Source organism: Trichechus manatus, unplaced genomic scaffold (genome assembly GCF_000243295.1).
Source record: "Trichechus manatus latirostris isolate Lorelei unplaced genomic scaffold, TriManLat1.0 scaffold00134, whole genome shotgun sequence".
NCBI classification, from domain to species: domain Eukaryota; kingdom Metazoa; phylum Chordata; class Mammalia; order Sirenia; family Trichechidae; genus Trichechus; species Trichechus manatus.
Genome location: NW_004444070.1, coordinates 7,701,241 through 7,717,291, shown reverse-complemented (window position 1 = coordinate 7,717,291; position 16,051 = coordinate 7,701,241). Strand labels below are relative to the sequence as shown.

Sequence of the window (16,051 nt, the reverse complement as noted above, 5' to 3'; positions counted from 1 at the left end):
CCTGTGTGAACAGTCACCTGTGTGAACACGGGCTGTGGGAAAGGACCTTCACCTGTGTGAAGAGTCGCCTGTGTTAGCATAGGCTGTGAGAATGGACCTTCGCCTGCAGAACAGATGTTCACTTGTGTGGACAGTCACCCGTGTGCGCAGGGCCTGAGCACAGACCAAGGAAAAGCTTGTCAGGGAGATTCCCTGGGGGCACAGGGCCTCACTTACGAGGCTCACCCTGGCCAATGTGGCATGAGTCTCAGGGCTGACTAGATCCCTGGGGGACAAGCGAGTGGGGCGTGGTGGACAGGGGGATGGAGAAGGCGGAGGACGCCGGGCACAGGGCGAGGCCGTGTGAGTGGGGGTTGCTGAGGAAGGACGGCCTGCTGCTCCTGGCCACAGTGAAGCCGCTGTGGACCCTGCAGTCGTGGGCCTACGCTCACAGCCACACTGGGGTGCAGGGGTGGGGAGGGGCAGACACAGGGATGGCGGGGGGATCAGCCGTGGGTGGGTCCAGGAAGCAGCGTGAGCCCCACAGCATGTGTCTGGAAGGCACAGGTGTGTCTGGGAGTCACAGGTGTGTCTGTCTGGGAGGCCTGTGGCAGCCCTCACCGTGGTCGTTGTGCCGGGCCAGGTCGTCGGGGTCGATGAGCAGGTCGTGGTCGGTGTCGAGCTCCCAGAACTTGCAGTAGATGACGTAGAAGTGCTCGTAGGAGAAGAACTCCGTCAGCTGGTTGATGTCGGCCTCCTCCTCCAGGAGCGCCACGTTCTGCAGGGGACGCAGGGGGGAGTGTGGGGACGGGGACGGGCAGGTGGGGATGGGGGTGGGCAGGTGAGGGCGAAGGGATGGGCAGGTAGGGATGGGGGTGGACAGGTGGGGATGAGGGGGTGGACAGGTGGGGATGGGAGGACAAGCAGGTGGGGACAGGTTGTGTGCAGATGAGGGTTCACACAGGAGCAGCTATGTGGGGATGGGGGGGTCACATGGGGGCAGGGGCCGCCTGGCTGTCTCACGTGGGGCTCAGAACAGTTTGAGGGGCACCACCCCCAGACACCCCCCCACAGGGGAGTTCTCCTGAAACGGTCCCCAGCCATGTCCTTGTGAGGTTGGAACCCCCCCAGGTGGGTTCACACGCGTACAGGCAGTGTCTCCATGTGAACTCCCCCACAAAGCCGGGCGCGTACCTGCAGGAAGGTGCTCTTCCTGAGCTCTGCACACGTGATGCGCCCCGACCACGACCGGTTCACGGTGTAGAATATCCGCTGGATGACCTATGGGGGGTGGGGGGGACGCAGTGAGGGGACACAGGGAGCAGGCCCAGGTAAGCCTGTGGGCAGGACGCAGGTGAGGAGCCCAGAGTGACCAGCAGGGGGAGCCGCCCGCCCTTGCGGGATGCAGGAGTCAGGACTGGGAGACAGAGCTGTGGATAGAGCCGGCACAAGGGGGCTGCGCACAGGGGCCACGTGGGGGACGTGGGGACCACTGTTGGGGGATGCAGGGGCTACATGGGGGGATGTGGGGGCCACAGGGGCCACTGTGGGGGGACGTGGGGACCACATGGAGGGATGCGGGAGCCACATGGGAGGACACGGGGGCCACTGTGGGGGGCATGGGGGGCTACATGGGGGGATGTGGGGACAACAGGGGCCACTGTGGGGGACGCGGGGACCACATGGAGAGATGTGGGGGCCACTGTTGGGAGTATGTGGGGGCCACTGTGGGGGTACACGGGGGCCATGTTGGAGGACGTGGGGGCCACATCGGGGGCCATGGGGGCCATGTGGGGGATGCGGAGACCACACGAGAGGAGAGACAGGGCCGTCTGAGGGGTCTTCTCAGCCGCGAGCCCCCGGCTCTTCCTTCCCACTGCGGAGTTAGGCCCTGCCGTCCCTGGACACCCCGCCTTGCTGGCGTCTGACTCTGATGAAGCCCGACCGCTCTGCACACTGACCGCAGGAGAGCCGGCACCGAGGCTCGCTGTGTCCCGCGCCCACACCCGGGGCGTCTGTGTCCACTTGGCCCTCACTAACCGTGAGGGGGAGCTGCCGCCACCTTAGCCTCAGGTGAGGCCCATGGGGGACCCGCTATTGACAGTCAGGATCCCGCACAGCTGACTCTGGGAGGGGCCACCAGGAGCGGATACTCACGGTGGTGATGTAGCGGGAATGGAACTCGGACGCCTCCTTCAGGAAGGACAGGCCGGGGTGCGTGTTGACCACGTCCTGCAGAGGAGAGCGGCGCTGAGGCGCGTCTGCCCGTGGTGTGCACACAGATGTCCGTCTGCGCACCCCACCACGTAGCCACCCGAGGCTGTGCTGACGGCGATACTTCCTGTGAAAAGGTCTCAACGCCATCTCAGGGACACCTCGAGCTAGTCTGATGTCTAGAATTTCACAGCCTCTCGAGGAAAAGGGGGACTTGGCAAACATAAAAATCAAAGCAGCCAACACCAAAATCCTTTGAAATTTTAAACGAGTAATTTTGAGACATCTTCATTTTGCAGAGAATTACCATCACGCGCCCTTTAGGTCACTTCTAATTGCGTTGCTTTGGTAGTATGCTCAGTTCCCATCGACTAGATTCTGACCCTGGCGGCCCACATGTTACAGAGTAGAAACTGCGCCATAGGCTTTTCTGGGCTGTGGTCTTTTTTTAACTGATACTTGAGTGACGCCTGACGCCAGGCCCTCTCAATCACTGTCCAGAGCACACGACCATTTCCATTAGAGCCTGGAGCACAATGCTGTGCATCTGACCTGCTCTGGGTAGGACGAGGCCCACGGCTGGCCCCCCACCCCCATGACCCCACCTTTTCCCATTGTGGACACTGAAGGGGACGTTTACAGAAATCTGAGAACAGCTGGAGACTAAACTATGCCCTCACACAGCTGCACAGGCAGTTGTCCCCAGGGAAGGCAGGGCCCCCCCGGGAAGGCACAGGCTCCCCAGGGAAGGCACGGGCCCCCCAGGGAAGGCATGGGGCCCCCCAGGGCAGGCCCCCGAGCGTTACCTGGAGGAAGGGCACGAAGTCCTCCTGCACCAGGTAGTTGCTCCCAGGGCTCATGAGCAGGTGCACGAACTTGGCGGCGTCATCGTGACAGTTCTGCAGGATCCTGGAGAGGACACGGGACGCCTGCCACTCTGACACGTGTGCACGGCCGCAGCCCTCCGCGGACGGGGGGAGGGTGGGCCCCGCTGACCACGGGGTGCAGGGAGACAGCCTGGCTGAGCAGGGCAGCACATAGGGGCCTGAACGTATCCACAAGCTGCCCGCAGCTCCCTTCTCTGCTGTCACGGGCAGAAAGACACACCCGAGGCAGAGGGGCCTCCAAGTGAGAGTACCCACACGCTGAGGGCCACACGTCCAAGCTCCCTGCTCCATGTGTTCACACGCCCACACGTCCAAGCTCCACGCTCCATGTGTTCACACGCCCATACATCCAAGCTCCACTGTTCACACACCCACACGCCCATACGTCCACACGTCCAAGCACAAGTCCACACGTCCAAGCTCCACGTTTACACACTCAACCGTTCATACATCCACACTCCACATGTTCACACGTCCATACGTCCACACGTTCAAAGACCACATGTCCACACCTTCAAGCTCCATGTGCTCATATGCCCACACGTCCATACATCCACATGCCCACATGTCCGTAGGTCTGTGAGTCCACACATCCATGTGTCGTACGTCCCTATGCTCACGTATCTGAGTGTCCGCACACCCACGTCTGAGCATCCAGATGTACATACGCTCACCTGGCCGTACGCCCACACACCCAAATGCCCACGCGTCCACAAGTCCATGAGTCCACCTATCCACACGTGTGAGTGTCCACACACCCCATGTCCGAATGTCCACTTGTCCACACATCCACTTGGCTGTATGTCCACACTTCCATACACCCACACGTCCAAGCATCCACATGTGAGCCCCCTGCATCTCTCCCCACGCCCCCCACCTGCCCAGGGACAGGACTCACTTCCTCCACATGGCGATGAACTTGTGAACGGAGACACAGCCCGTGCGCTCTCCCCCAGCACCGTAGAACAGCGGCCCCTTCCAGTACAGTGGGCAGCCACAGGCCTGAGTTGGGGCAGGAGAGAACATTCATGAACCCTGACTCTGTCACCGCCGTCATGTTACAGGGCGTGAGCTCTGACACTAACGCCACAAAGGGACTGATCGCTGCCGCCGCAGAAAATCAGAATGTAACTTTCAAAACCGACCAGCTGCAGCAATGGGCGTCATTTCCTCAAACTGCAAAATATGTTTTCATTCTAGCAAGCCGGGGCAATTGTTTATTCCCATTGCCAGACAGTGCTATGAACGAAGAGCCACGGCATTGTGTCCAGAAGAAATCTCCGAGCACAGCAAAAGTAAATTAGAAATCTGTACCAGAAGGGAACAAGCAAACCTCCGAACGTGTGGAAATTAAACAACATACTTTTCTACGAGACAATGAACTCAGAAAATGCTTTAAATGCAAACATTATCAAACCGCATCGAATGCAGGTGAGCGATGACAAGAGGTAAGTTTGTAGTTTTAAACGCATATACTAGAAATGAAGAAAGGCTGAAGCTCAACAACGTTTCAAGCTTCTGTCTCAAGAAAACAATAAAGAACACAAATCAATGAAAAAGAAAGCAAATCATCAGTAAGACAGTATCAGCACAACCAAAGCCATTTCTTTGATAAGATTTTTAAAATAAATTGGTGAACCTTTAGCAAGGCTCTTCAAGAAGAAAAGAACGAAAACACAAATTACCAGCGTCAGGAATGAGGGGACATCACTACAGATCCTACCAACATTAAGTGCTGGACCTACTGAGGCTGGAGGAAACCCTCAGATGATAGCCCTGAGTTGTTCTTCAAACCTTGAATTGAAACTATCCCCTGAAATCACCTTTAAAATAAGTAACAGTTTAGCCCAAGGGGTAAAGACTGTCACCCCTGAGTATTGTGTTAAAAAAATAAAAATAAAAAATCTATATAAGACCGAAAGGTCAAGAAGTATTATAAAACATAGAAGAGAAGACAGCAGAGAGATTAAATACACAGAAGTGAAATGACTAGAACAGAAATAATGAGAATGTTGCCACAATGTGAAGAACGTAACAAACGCCACTGATCACGATGCCTAGAAACTGTGGAATGGGTGAGGGTTTTGCCGTGTATATTTGCATCAAAAAAAGGAAGGTAGTAAGTGGATATTATGAATAACTTTATACCAATACATTTCACAATTTAGGTGAAATGGACAAATTACTTGATTAACACATTTAACGAAAACCAACACAAGAAGAGAAAATCTCAACAGTCCTATGTTTCTTCAAGAAATTGAACACATAATTAAAAACTTTTCTGTCAACAAAATGCCAGACCCAGGAGGGTTCACCAGTGAATTCTTCCAAACATTTATAGAAGAGATAATGTCAGTGGTACGCAGGCCCATCCAGAGAAAACCAAAGAAGCAGCATTTCCCAACTCTGATGAAGTCAGTGTGATCTGGATTCTGAAACCTGCCAAGGACACAGGGGAAGAAAATTACACATCAATGTTCCTCACGAACATAGACGCAAAATCCTAAACAAAATACATTATTAGCAAATGGAATTCAGCAACATATATGTGTATGTATGTTTGCAAGTATGTACACGCGCGCACACACACACACGCAGACTTGAATTAAGGTGTTGGAGAAGAATATTGAATATACCATGGACTACCAAAAGAATGAAAAAATCTGTCTTGGAAGAAGTACAGCCAGAATGCTCCTTAGAAGCCAGGATGGTGAGACTTTGTCTCACATACTTTGGACATGTTATCAGGTGGGACCAGTCCCTAGAGAAAGACATCATGCTTGGTAGAGGGTAAGTGAAAAAGAGCAAGACCTTCAAGGAGATGGACTGACAGTGGCTGCAACAATGAGCTCAAACATACCTACTACTGTGAGCAGACTGGGCAGGACTGGGCAGCATTTCATTCTGTTATACATGGGTTCGCTATGAGTCAGAAGTGACTTGATGGCAACTGTGATGGTTAAGGTTGTGTGTCAATTTGGATGGGCCATGATTCTCAGCGGTTTGGCAGTTATGTAATGATGTAGTTATCCTCCATTTTGTGATAGAATGTAATCACCTCCATGATGTATCTGATGTGATCAGCCAATCAGTTGTAAGGGGAGTTTCCTCAGGGGTGTGGCCTGCATCCAATATATATGGACATTCTGGCAAAGTTTGCTGGCTTTGGTCGCTCTGGATCCTACATCCAGCTCCTCATCATCTGACCTCTGGCTCTTGGGGCTTGAGCCAGCAGCCTGCTGTATTGCCTGCAGATCTTGGGATTCATTAGCCTCCGCAGTCTGTGAGCCAGGAGAAGCCTCCAGCCTGACGCCTGATCCACGGACTTGGGACCTGACAGCCTCTACAATCACGTGAGCCATTTCCTTGAGATAAATATCTCTTTCTCTCTCTATATATATATACTTCACTGGTTTTGCTTCTTTACGTAAGCCGGCCTAAGACAGCAACTAACAACTATCTCTGTATCTCACTATCTATCTAGATACATAAATCACGATTAAAGAAAAAAAAGCCAGGAAACTAGGTACACTCTTACTCTAATAAAAAGTATCTACAAAATACTCTACAGGTAACATCACACTTAATGGTGAAATATCAGAACACTTCCTCCCTGAGGGTGGAAACAAGAGGATGTCCAAAACTGACAGTGTACCAGAGGTCCTAACCAGTGCAATAAAGCAAGAGAAAGAAAGAAAAGATACAACAGTTGAAAAAGAGGAGTCAAAACCATCAATTTAAAGCCATATGATGTGATATGCAAAACATCCAAAAGATTTACAAAATCTAGAATTGTTAAGTGTAAAAATTCAGCAAGGTTGCTGGACCCACGTTCAATATCACATGCAAAAATCAGTTACATTTCAATATATTAGCAACAATCAATTGAAAAAAGAAATTTTAAAATGCACCATCTAAAAAAGCACCCAAAAAAATCAACCTATCAATAAATACAACAAAAAGTGTGCAAGATCTTCACAAAGTAAACAGTGCTAGGAGAAACTATAGGAGACCCAAATAAACGGACATAGCATACTACCAGAGTTGAAGACTTGATGTTGTTAAAATGTCAGTTATTCCCAAAATGTTCTAAAGATTCAGTGCAATCCCAATCAACACATTTTTTTTTTTTTTTTTTTAAATAGACATTGACAAGCTGATTCTAAAACATGGAAATGTTTGGAGAAAAAAACAAAGAAGAAAATTAGAAGAACTGCACTACCAGATTTCAAGACTTTCTATATAAAGTTACAATAATTAAGACAATGTGGTATCAGTGCAAGGAAAAAATGAATAGATTAATGGAAGAGAATAGAGTTTCAGGTGCTCACATATCTAGTTAACTTATTCGGGCCAAAGGCATGACTGCAATCCAGTAGGAAAAGGAGAGTCTTTTTAAAAAAAGTACCGTGTCCGTGGAACAGCCACATTAAATAATAAATAAACAAAAAGTCTTGATCCCTACACCTCATATCGTACACAAAAATTAATGTGCAACGGATCACGGTCCTGAGTGGGAAAGGTGAAACAATAAACTTTCTAAAAAATAGAGATCTTCATAATTTTGGAGTAGAAAAAAAAATTCTTAAACAGGACACAAGAACACTAACGCTGAAAGACAAGACTGGTAAACTGAACTACTTCAACATTGAGACGTTCTGTTCATCCACAGACATCGCTGGGAGAAGGAACAGACAAGCCATCGATGGCAAAGGATATCTGCGATGCGTATTTCTGACAAAAGACTCATATGCAGAATTTTAAAGAACTCCTACAAATCAATTTTTTTAAAAAGGAGCCCAACACCACAATTTAAAAGACAGAGGAACAGACTTGAATGGGCACTCCAGAAGAAAAGAACATGCCCGTGGCCAGAAAGCACATGAAGACGTGCTCGGCGCCACTATCCGTCAAGAGGAGAGCAAACCGAAAGCATGAGACACCAACACAAACAGCCCACGGATGGCTAGATGTAAAAGGACTGGAAATACAAGCACTGGCAAGGGTGTGGAGCAACCGAACTCCGGTATGGTGCTGCTGGGATGGTACAGTGGTCCAGCTACCCGGGAAAACGGACAGGCGGTTCTACTAACGTAGCTAAACATGTGCTTTAGTGCATTAACTCTCCTCCTAGGAACTCGCCAACAGAAACGAGTGCTTGTGCCCACAAAAGACACCAACGAGGATGTTCATAGTAGTTTTACTCATCATGCCCCCAAGACAGAAACAACCCAAATGTCCCTGAGGAGCAGGCTGGATGGATAAATCGTGGTAGGTTCATACAGTAGAGTACAATGCAGCAATGAAAAGGAAGAACCAATAGCTCTGTGCCCGTGTAGATGAATCAGGACACAATACTGAGCTGGGGAAGAAAGATAACAAAGAACGTGTGTGCTTGGTTCCATTAACACTAATCCCGGTAGAGTTCAGAACCCTGGCTACGTGGGGGGACTAACTGGGGTGCCAGAAATATTCGCTATCTGGGCCTAGGGTGTATAAAGGTTCATCACTTATGATTTAGGGGTGATGGTACTGCTCTGAAGCAGGACTGTGGTGCTGAGTACATGACTCTATGCATTTGTCCACAGCGAGAGATGTGGGTAAATTAAGATTTGTACACTTGTTTGTATATAAACTATGTTGTTGTCAGGTGCCGCTGAGTCAATTTCAACTCACAGTGACACCATGCGACACAGAACTATCCCATAGGGCTTCCTAGGTGCTTAAGTGCTCAGCGGCTAACCAAAAAGGTCGGCAGTTCAAGCCCACCAGCGGCTCCCCCGGGAGAAAGATGTGGCAGTCTGCTTCCATAAACATTATAGCTTTGGAAATTCTATGGGGCTATGAGTTGGAATCGACTCCAGGGCAACGAGTTTGGTATTTCTGGTTTAATCTTTATGGGAGCAGATCGCCAGATCCCGTGAAGCCGCTGGGTGTGTTCAAACCACCAACCTTTCGGTTAGCAGTCGATCGCTCAACTGACAGACTACCAGAGCTCTCTCATGTAGACAATACCTCAATTAAAAAGTTAGGAGAATTGAATGCACGCCTTGAATTCCAATTCTATTCAGTCCTAAAAGGCGGCTGAAAGAGTCATAGTGTTTTTTTTTCTTAAAATTTTATTGTGGTATATCATCATAACGTTTTTGTTCAAAAATCCAAAGAAGAAAATTACCTTTGACCTAAGTCACCTCTTATGATTTGTAAAAAAATATTCTGGAGTGAATGGGAATAGTTAAGTCTAAAACATGAAAGATACAGTTTTTACATAGAGTGCCATCGTCCCCAACAACGCCCTCCCGCGCCCGTTTATAGTCGACCCCCACAATGACCCGTTCTCCATCCCTAGTTATGGTTATGTCTTGTCCAGAAAGTCATATAAACGGTATCAGACCCTATGCAGCCTTCTGGGTGTGGCTCCTTTCACTCAGCACAATGCATCTGAGATTCGTCTATGTTGTTCTGTGTATCCACGATTCATTGCTTTTTACTGCTGAGTAGTATTTCACTGTGGATGTGCTGATACCAGACAAAGCAGCTTTCAGAGTAAGAAATACTGCCAGGGACACAAAGGATGACATTGTAATGATAAAGGGACAACTGATGGAGGGTACAGAGAAACGCTAAACGGGTGCATGCTTACTAACAGAGCTTCAAAGTACACGAAGCAGACACTGATAGAACTGCAAAAGGAAACAGAAAAATCCACAATTACAGCTGGTGTCTCAACACCCCTCTCTCAATACTTGACAGACAGAAGGAGCAGATAGAAAATCTGTAAAACTGCAAAGATTTGAAAACACTAACAAACTGAGCAAACTGACATTCAAAATACTCAAGAGCAGAATGTATCTCCTTTTCAAGTCCACACGGAACATTTACCAAGGCAGACAGACTTCTGCTCCTAAAACAAGTCTTAGTAAGTTTTAAAGAACTGAAATCACGCAAAGTATGTTCACCAATCACAATGAAATTAAATTAGAAATCAGTAACAAAAAAAGTCTGAAAAATCTACACATTTTTAAAATTAAGCAACAAAATTCTAGACAACTCACTGGGCAAAGGAGAAATCACAAGGCAAATTAGAATTTGGAAAGAACCAAAAGAAAATGGGGGGTGGGGAAAGAACAACATATCAATTGGTAGGATGCAGGTTAACTAGTTCTTAGAAGGAAATTTACAGCATTAACTGCTTACATTAGAAAAGAAGAAAGGTTTAATGACAAAGCTGCCACATTAGGAAACCGGAAAAAGAGCAAATTAAATCTGAAGTAAGCAGAAGAAAAGAAATGATAAAGAAAGATAAACAATCAATGTGAGAGAAAATCTCTAATACCAAATGCTGGTTCTTGGGGGGAGAAAAAAATAAAGAAAATTAAACTTCTGGCCCAACCAATTAAGAATAAAAGAGAGAAGACAAATGCTGGCATCAGAAATGATTAGAGGGGAACATCACTACGGATCCTACAGATGTTAAAGGGAAAATAAGAGAAACTTATAAACAACTTGTGCCAATAAATCTCACAACTTAGATGAACTGGATAAATACTCTGAAAGACAGAAACTACTGGAGCTCACTGGAAAACACAGATAACTTGTATTGAAGAAATTGTAGTTAGAAACTGCCCTACAAAGAAAACTTTAGTCCCAATGGGTTCACTGGTGAATTCTACCAAACATTTAAAGATAATGGCCCCAGAAAAGAGAATATAAGGAAAACTTCTCAGCCAGCTCCACGAGGCCAGAACTACCCTGATAACAAGCCAAAAACAGTGCGGACCATTATCCTTCATGAGCAAAGACATAAACCTCTAACAAGAAGCCGGACACAGAAGACAACGCACTCCGACGCCATTCACGTGAAATTCTAGAAGGGGCAAGACTTGAGCGGCAAAAAGCAGATCTGTGGGTGGCCAGGGCCAAGCAGTGGGGCTGATTACATAGGGTACAGGGAAATTTAGGGGTGATGAAATGTCCCACATGTTGATTATGGTGGTGGATACAAAGACAAATGTGGTAAATCCTGTTGCATGTTAATCGCATCCCAATAAAACTGACCCAAAGGGGGAAAAAAGAATAAACTTGTCAACCCAAGAGGCTAGAAAAAGAATGGCAGAATAGGGGGAAAAAAAAAAGTATATGGAAGAAAATAATAAAAATGAGAGCAAAAATTTATGAACGGGATTAAAAAAAAAATTCTAAAAGTAATCCACATAGCTCAAAGATCCTTATTAGAAAAAAGCAGTATGAGCTGATCTCTAGCATGGAAGAAACAACAGCAGAAACAAACACTAAACAAAAAGGGTTATATGTGGAGATACATCATTGTTGTTGGGTGCCGCGGAGTTAACTGTGACTCACAGCAACCCAACATGACAGAGCAGAACTGCCTCATAGGGTTTTCTAGGCTGTCATCTTTACGGGAGCAGATCACCGGGTCTTTCTCCCATTGAGCGGCCAGCCTTTCGGTCAGCAGCTGAGTGCGCAACTGTTACATCACCAGGGCGCCTTGCAGATAAATCACAGATTTAAAAAAAAAAAACATACAGAAGACAACGAAAAGCTTTAGAGTAGTAAACTGATAAATTATGCAAAAATTATTTTAGAAGAAATATAAATTATTGATATTGATGCAAGAAATAAAAAAACTGGAGTAACACTTGGAAAATTAATGGTAAAAAAGAAAAACTTGTTCTCCTGTAAAAGACAGCACACCCAGTGGGGGAGGGAGAAGCTTGGTGGCATTTACGGAAGAGAGAATCCCATGTCCTTCAAACTGTTTCAGACGAAAAGAAATACAAAAACTCATTTAGTTAACTGACTCAAACTGGACAAAAACAATTAGATATACAGCCAAGTGTATACCAACATCTTAACAACTATGATTCAAATTCCCCAGATAGTTTCTGTGTATGGTGATGGGAAATTTGGTACCGATTATGGGTGATGGCTATACAACATGATTAACGTAACTGATGTCACTAAATTGTACACCTGAAAAATGCTGAAATGACAAATGTGCTGTATTTTTACAATTAAAAAAAAAAGTAGTAAAAACAAACCAGATAAAATATTAGCAAGTGAGCCCTCACACTCATAGTAAGAGAAATGCAAACTAAACCAACTCTGAAACCCGATCTCTGCTCTTTCTGACTGCCCAGATGAGTCCCACAACATCCTCCTCAGGTGACTCAACTGGACCCTCACGTCTGATGGTGAGAATTCAAAATGGCGCCACCCTTATGGAGGTGCGTGTGATGATATCCAGCAAGACAACACATACATTTCACCTCTGAGCTGGTGACTGTGCTTACAGAAAACTGTCCCCAAGACACGCAGGCAGAAAAGACTGACATGTGCACACCGCTGTTCACTGCAGTGTGGCCATAACAGCCAGCCTGGGGACCAGCCCTCAGTGGTGCACGAGCTGCACACAACCGTGAAGTTGTTGTTCCGTGCCGTTGGGTCGCTTCTGACTCCTAGCAACCCTACGTATGACAGAATGAAACACTGCCCAGTCCTGCGCCATCCTCACAATCATTGTCATGCTTGAGCCCATTGTTGCAGCCACTGTGTCAATTTATCTCACTGAGGGTCTTCCTCTTTTTTGCCGACCCTCTACTTTACCAAGCATGATGTCCTTCTCCAGGGACTGGTCCCTCCTGATAACATGTCCAAAGTCTGTGAAACAAAGTCTCACCATCTTTGCTTCTAAGGAGCATTCTGGCTGTACTTCTTCCAAGACAGACTTAAATAAATAGTACTTTCACTATTTTTTTCATTTCCCTATACATTTATAGACATCTGTAAGAGAGTTTTAATGTCTGGGCAGAGGCTTTTGAAGGTCCTAAACGACTGTGGTTTTCCCCACGGATTAAGATCGCTTCACTGATTTCAGCTGGAAGTCACGTTCATGGCCCCTCCACCAGGCGAGGCAAGGATAGCCTGCACTGCTATCAGTGATCTCAGGGGTGCACTGTTTAGTGGGAAAAAGCCAAGTACAGAATAGCATGCTACTTTTTATCTAAGAAAGGGAAGAAATTAATGTCTGTGTGTAGGCACACATTTGTCTGTACTTGCGCACATGAAAAATAAAACACCAATAAAAGGATAAACCAAAGCTAAGGAAACTATCACCTGCGGGCGAGGAAGGCAAGAGACAAGGGTAGAATCTGGACACATCTGAACAAAGCTGGTCCTTTAGTTTTGACCTTGGAACCACGTGTGTGCTTCTCCATATAATAAAACAACAACGACAAAAACATACTTTAAAAAGGCAATTCCCGACAGAGGAGGAGGGAACACTTCTCCACTTGTTCTATGCCACTGGTATCAACCTAATACTAAAACCAGGCAAACACATCACAGGAAAACGCAGACCAATATCTCTTATGAATATAGACACAAAACTTGTCAAAAAAAAGCTAGCCAACATCCAGCAACATATAAAAAGGAATATACACCATGACTAAGTGCGATTTATCCCAGGAATGCAAGGGTGGTTTAACTTCTGAAAATGAATTAAGGTAACACATCATATCAATCGAGTAAAAACAGAAACCACAAGATCATCTCAGTAGACACAGAAAAAGCATTTGATGAAACCTGACAGCTTTTCATGAAAAAAACACCCAAAAAACCAGGAAAAAGAGAGAACTTGCCTAGCTCGATGGCGGGCACCTACAAAAAACGCACAGCTGCCATCATACTCAGTGGTGAAAGACGGGACGCCTCCCCCTGGGATCAGGAACAAGAGAAGGGTGTTCACTCTTGCCACTTCTATTCAACACTGTACAACAACATTGTACCTAGTCAGGACAATTAGGCAAGAAATAAAAGGCATCCAGACTGAACAGGAACAAGTAAAACTATCTCGATTCACAGATGACATGGTGTTGTATACAGAAAATCCTAACGAATATACTAAAACACTATTAAAAAACAAAAACCCATTGCCATCAAGTTGATCCCAACTCATAGCGACCCCATAGGACAGAGCAGAACTGCCCCGTAGGGTTTCCAAGGCTGTAAATCTTTATGGAAGCAGGCTGCCACATCTTTCTCCTGCACCGCCACTGGTGAGTTCAAACCTTTAGGTTAGCGGCCGAGCAACCTTTAACAACTGTGCCACAAGGTCTCCTAAACTACCATTAGAACTAACACATGAGTTCAGCAAGATTGCAGGATACAAGATCAATATACAAAAATCAAGTGTATCTCTATGCACTTTCCACCAATTGCCGTGGAGTCAACTCCCGACTCCCAATACCTCCATGACTGTCAGAATAGAACTGCACTCCATAGGGTTTTCAGTGGCTGATTTACAGTGAGCAATCCAAGAATGAAATTAAGAAAACTGTTCCATTTACAGCAGCATCAAAAGAATAAAATACTTTGGAGTAAATGAAAACAAAAGAAATATTAAACTTGTCATATGAAAACTAAAAAAAAATTTTGAAAGAAATTAAAGATCTGAGTCAGAATCACTTCAACGGCAACAGGTGTGGATTTTTTGGATTAAGTACAAACAGTCCCCAGGTTACGGGGTTACGAGAACGTCTGACTTACGGACAACTGGTACTTGCCCTTTAACATTATGTAAATTTGCCCTCACTCTGAAACAACTGAACCAACTCCTACTCTTGCAACAAATACTTTAGCACAATCACCTTCGCTTGCTGCATGCACAGCTTTTAAATCACTGAAAAGGATCTCTGAGCCTTTTCTTGCGTTAAAGTAATGTTAAAGTAGAATCATACGCACCTGTCCTGACTTACCTACAAACTCGGCTTAAAGACACAGTTAGGAACGGACCCTGCCTGCAACCTGGGGACTGCTTGAAAATGGAATGGTTCCCCACGTTCATGGATCAGAAGACTGAAAATTGTTTGGATGACGATATTCCCCAAATCCATCTATAGATTGAATGCAGTCCCTATCAGAATCCCAGCTGGCTTCTTAGTAGAAATTGATAAACTGATCCAAAAATCCATATGGAATTGCAGGGGACCCCAAACAGCCAAAGCAATCTTGGTAAAGAAGAACAAAGCTGGGGGACTCTCACTTCTTGATTTCAAAACTGACTACAAATGAGAGTAACGAAGACAGCGTGGTACTGCCATAAGGCTAGACATATGCAACAGTGGAAGAGAATTCGGGATCCAGAAATAAACCTCCTATTTACAGTCAACTGACTGTCAACGAGGGTTCCAAAAATTCAGTGGGGGAAGAAGAGTCTCTTCAACAAACAGTGCTGGTACAACTGGATCTCTACATGCAAAAGAGTGAACTTGGACCCCCTATCCTCACCTGCAAAAATTAACTCAAAATGGAACAAAGACCTAAATGTAAGAGCTAAAACTATAAAACTTTTAGAAGAAAACATGGTAAAATATTCATGACTTTGGACTAGGCAATGGCTTTTTTGGTATGATACCAAAAGCACAAGATTCCAAAGGGAAAACAGATAAAAATTTGACGTCATTAGAACAGAATGCTTTTGTGCATCAAAGGATACTATCAAGAAAGTGAAAGACAACCCAGGGAATGGAAGAGAGTATTTTCAAATCATGTATGAGATAAGAAACTCATATCTACAATATATAAAGAACTCTCACAACTCAGTAATAAAAAGACACATAACCCAATTAAAAAATGGGTAGAGGATCTGAACAGACATTTCTCCAAGACACACAAATGGCCAACAATCACGTGCAAAGATGCTCAGCATCACCAGTCAGGAAAACACTAATCAAGACACCCTGATACCCTACTTCGCATCCACTGGGATGGCTGTAATAAAAAAAAGACAACAAGCGTTGACGAGGATGCAGACAAATCGGAAACCTCACGCGTTGCTGGTGGGAATGTAAAACGGTGCAGCCGACGTAGAAAACCGCCAGGCAGGTCCTCGAGCTACCGTATAACACAGCAATTCCACTCCTAGGTATATACCCAAGAAAAATGAAAAC

At 46.0% G+C, this 16,051-nt stretch overlaps 1 protein-coding gene across 1 annotated transcript in view; it reads right to left on the bottom strand.

The window, feature by feature from the left end:
* PPP2R3B (protein phosphatase 2 regulatory subunit B''beta) overlaps window positions 1–16,051 on the bottom strand; it is a 40,889-nt gene that overhangs the window by 11,631 nt on the left and 13,207 nt on the right. The window contains exons 3-7 of the mRNA XM_004385216.2: window positions 3,979–4,082; window positions 3,000–3,102; window positions 2,137–2,211; window positions 1,174–1,260; window positions 601–757 (exon numbers count right to left, since the gene is read on the bottom strand). Of these exons, the coding sequence (XP_004385273.1) occupies window positions 601–757; window positions 1,174–1,260; window positions 2,137–2,211; window positions 3,000–3,102; window positions 3,979–4,082 (526 nt within the window). The remainder of the gene's footprint in view (window positions 1–600; window positions 758–1,173; window positions 1,261–2,136; window positions 2,212–2,999; window positions 3,103–3,978; window positions 4,083–16,051) is intronic.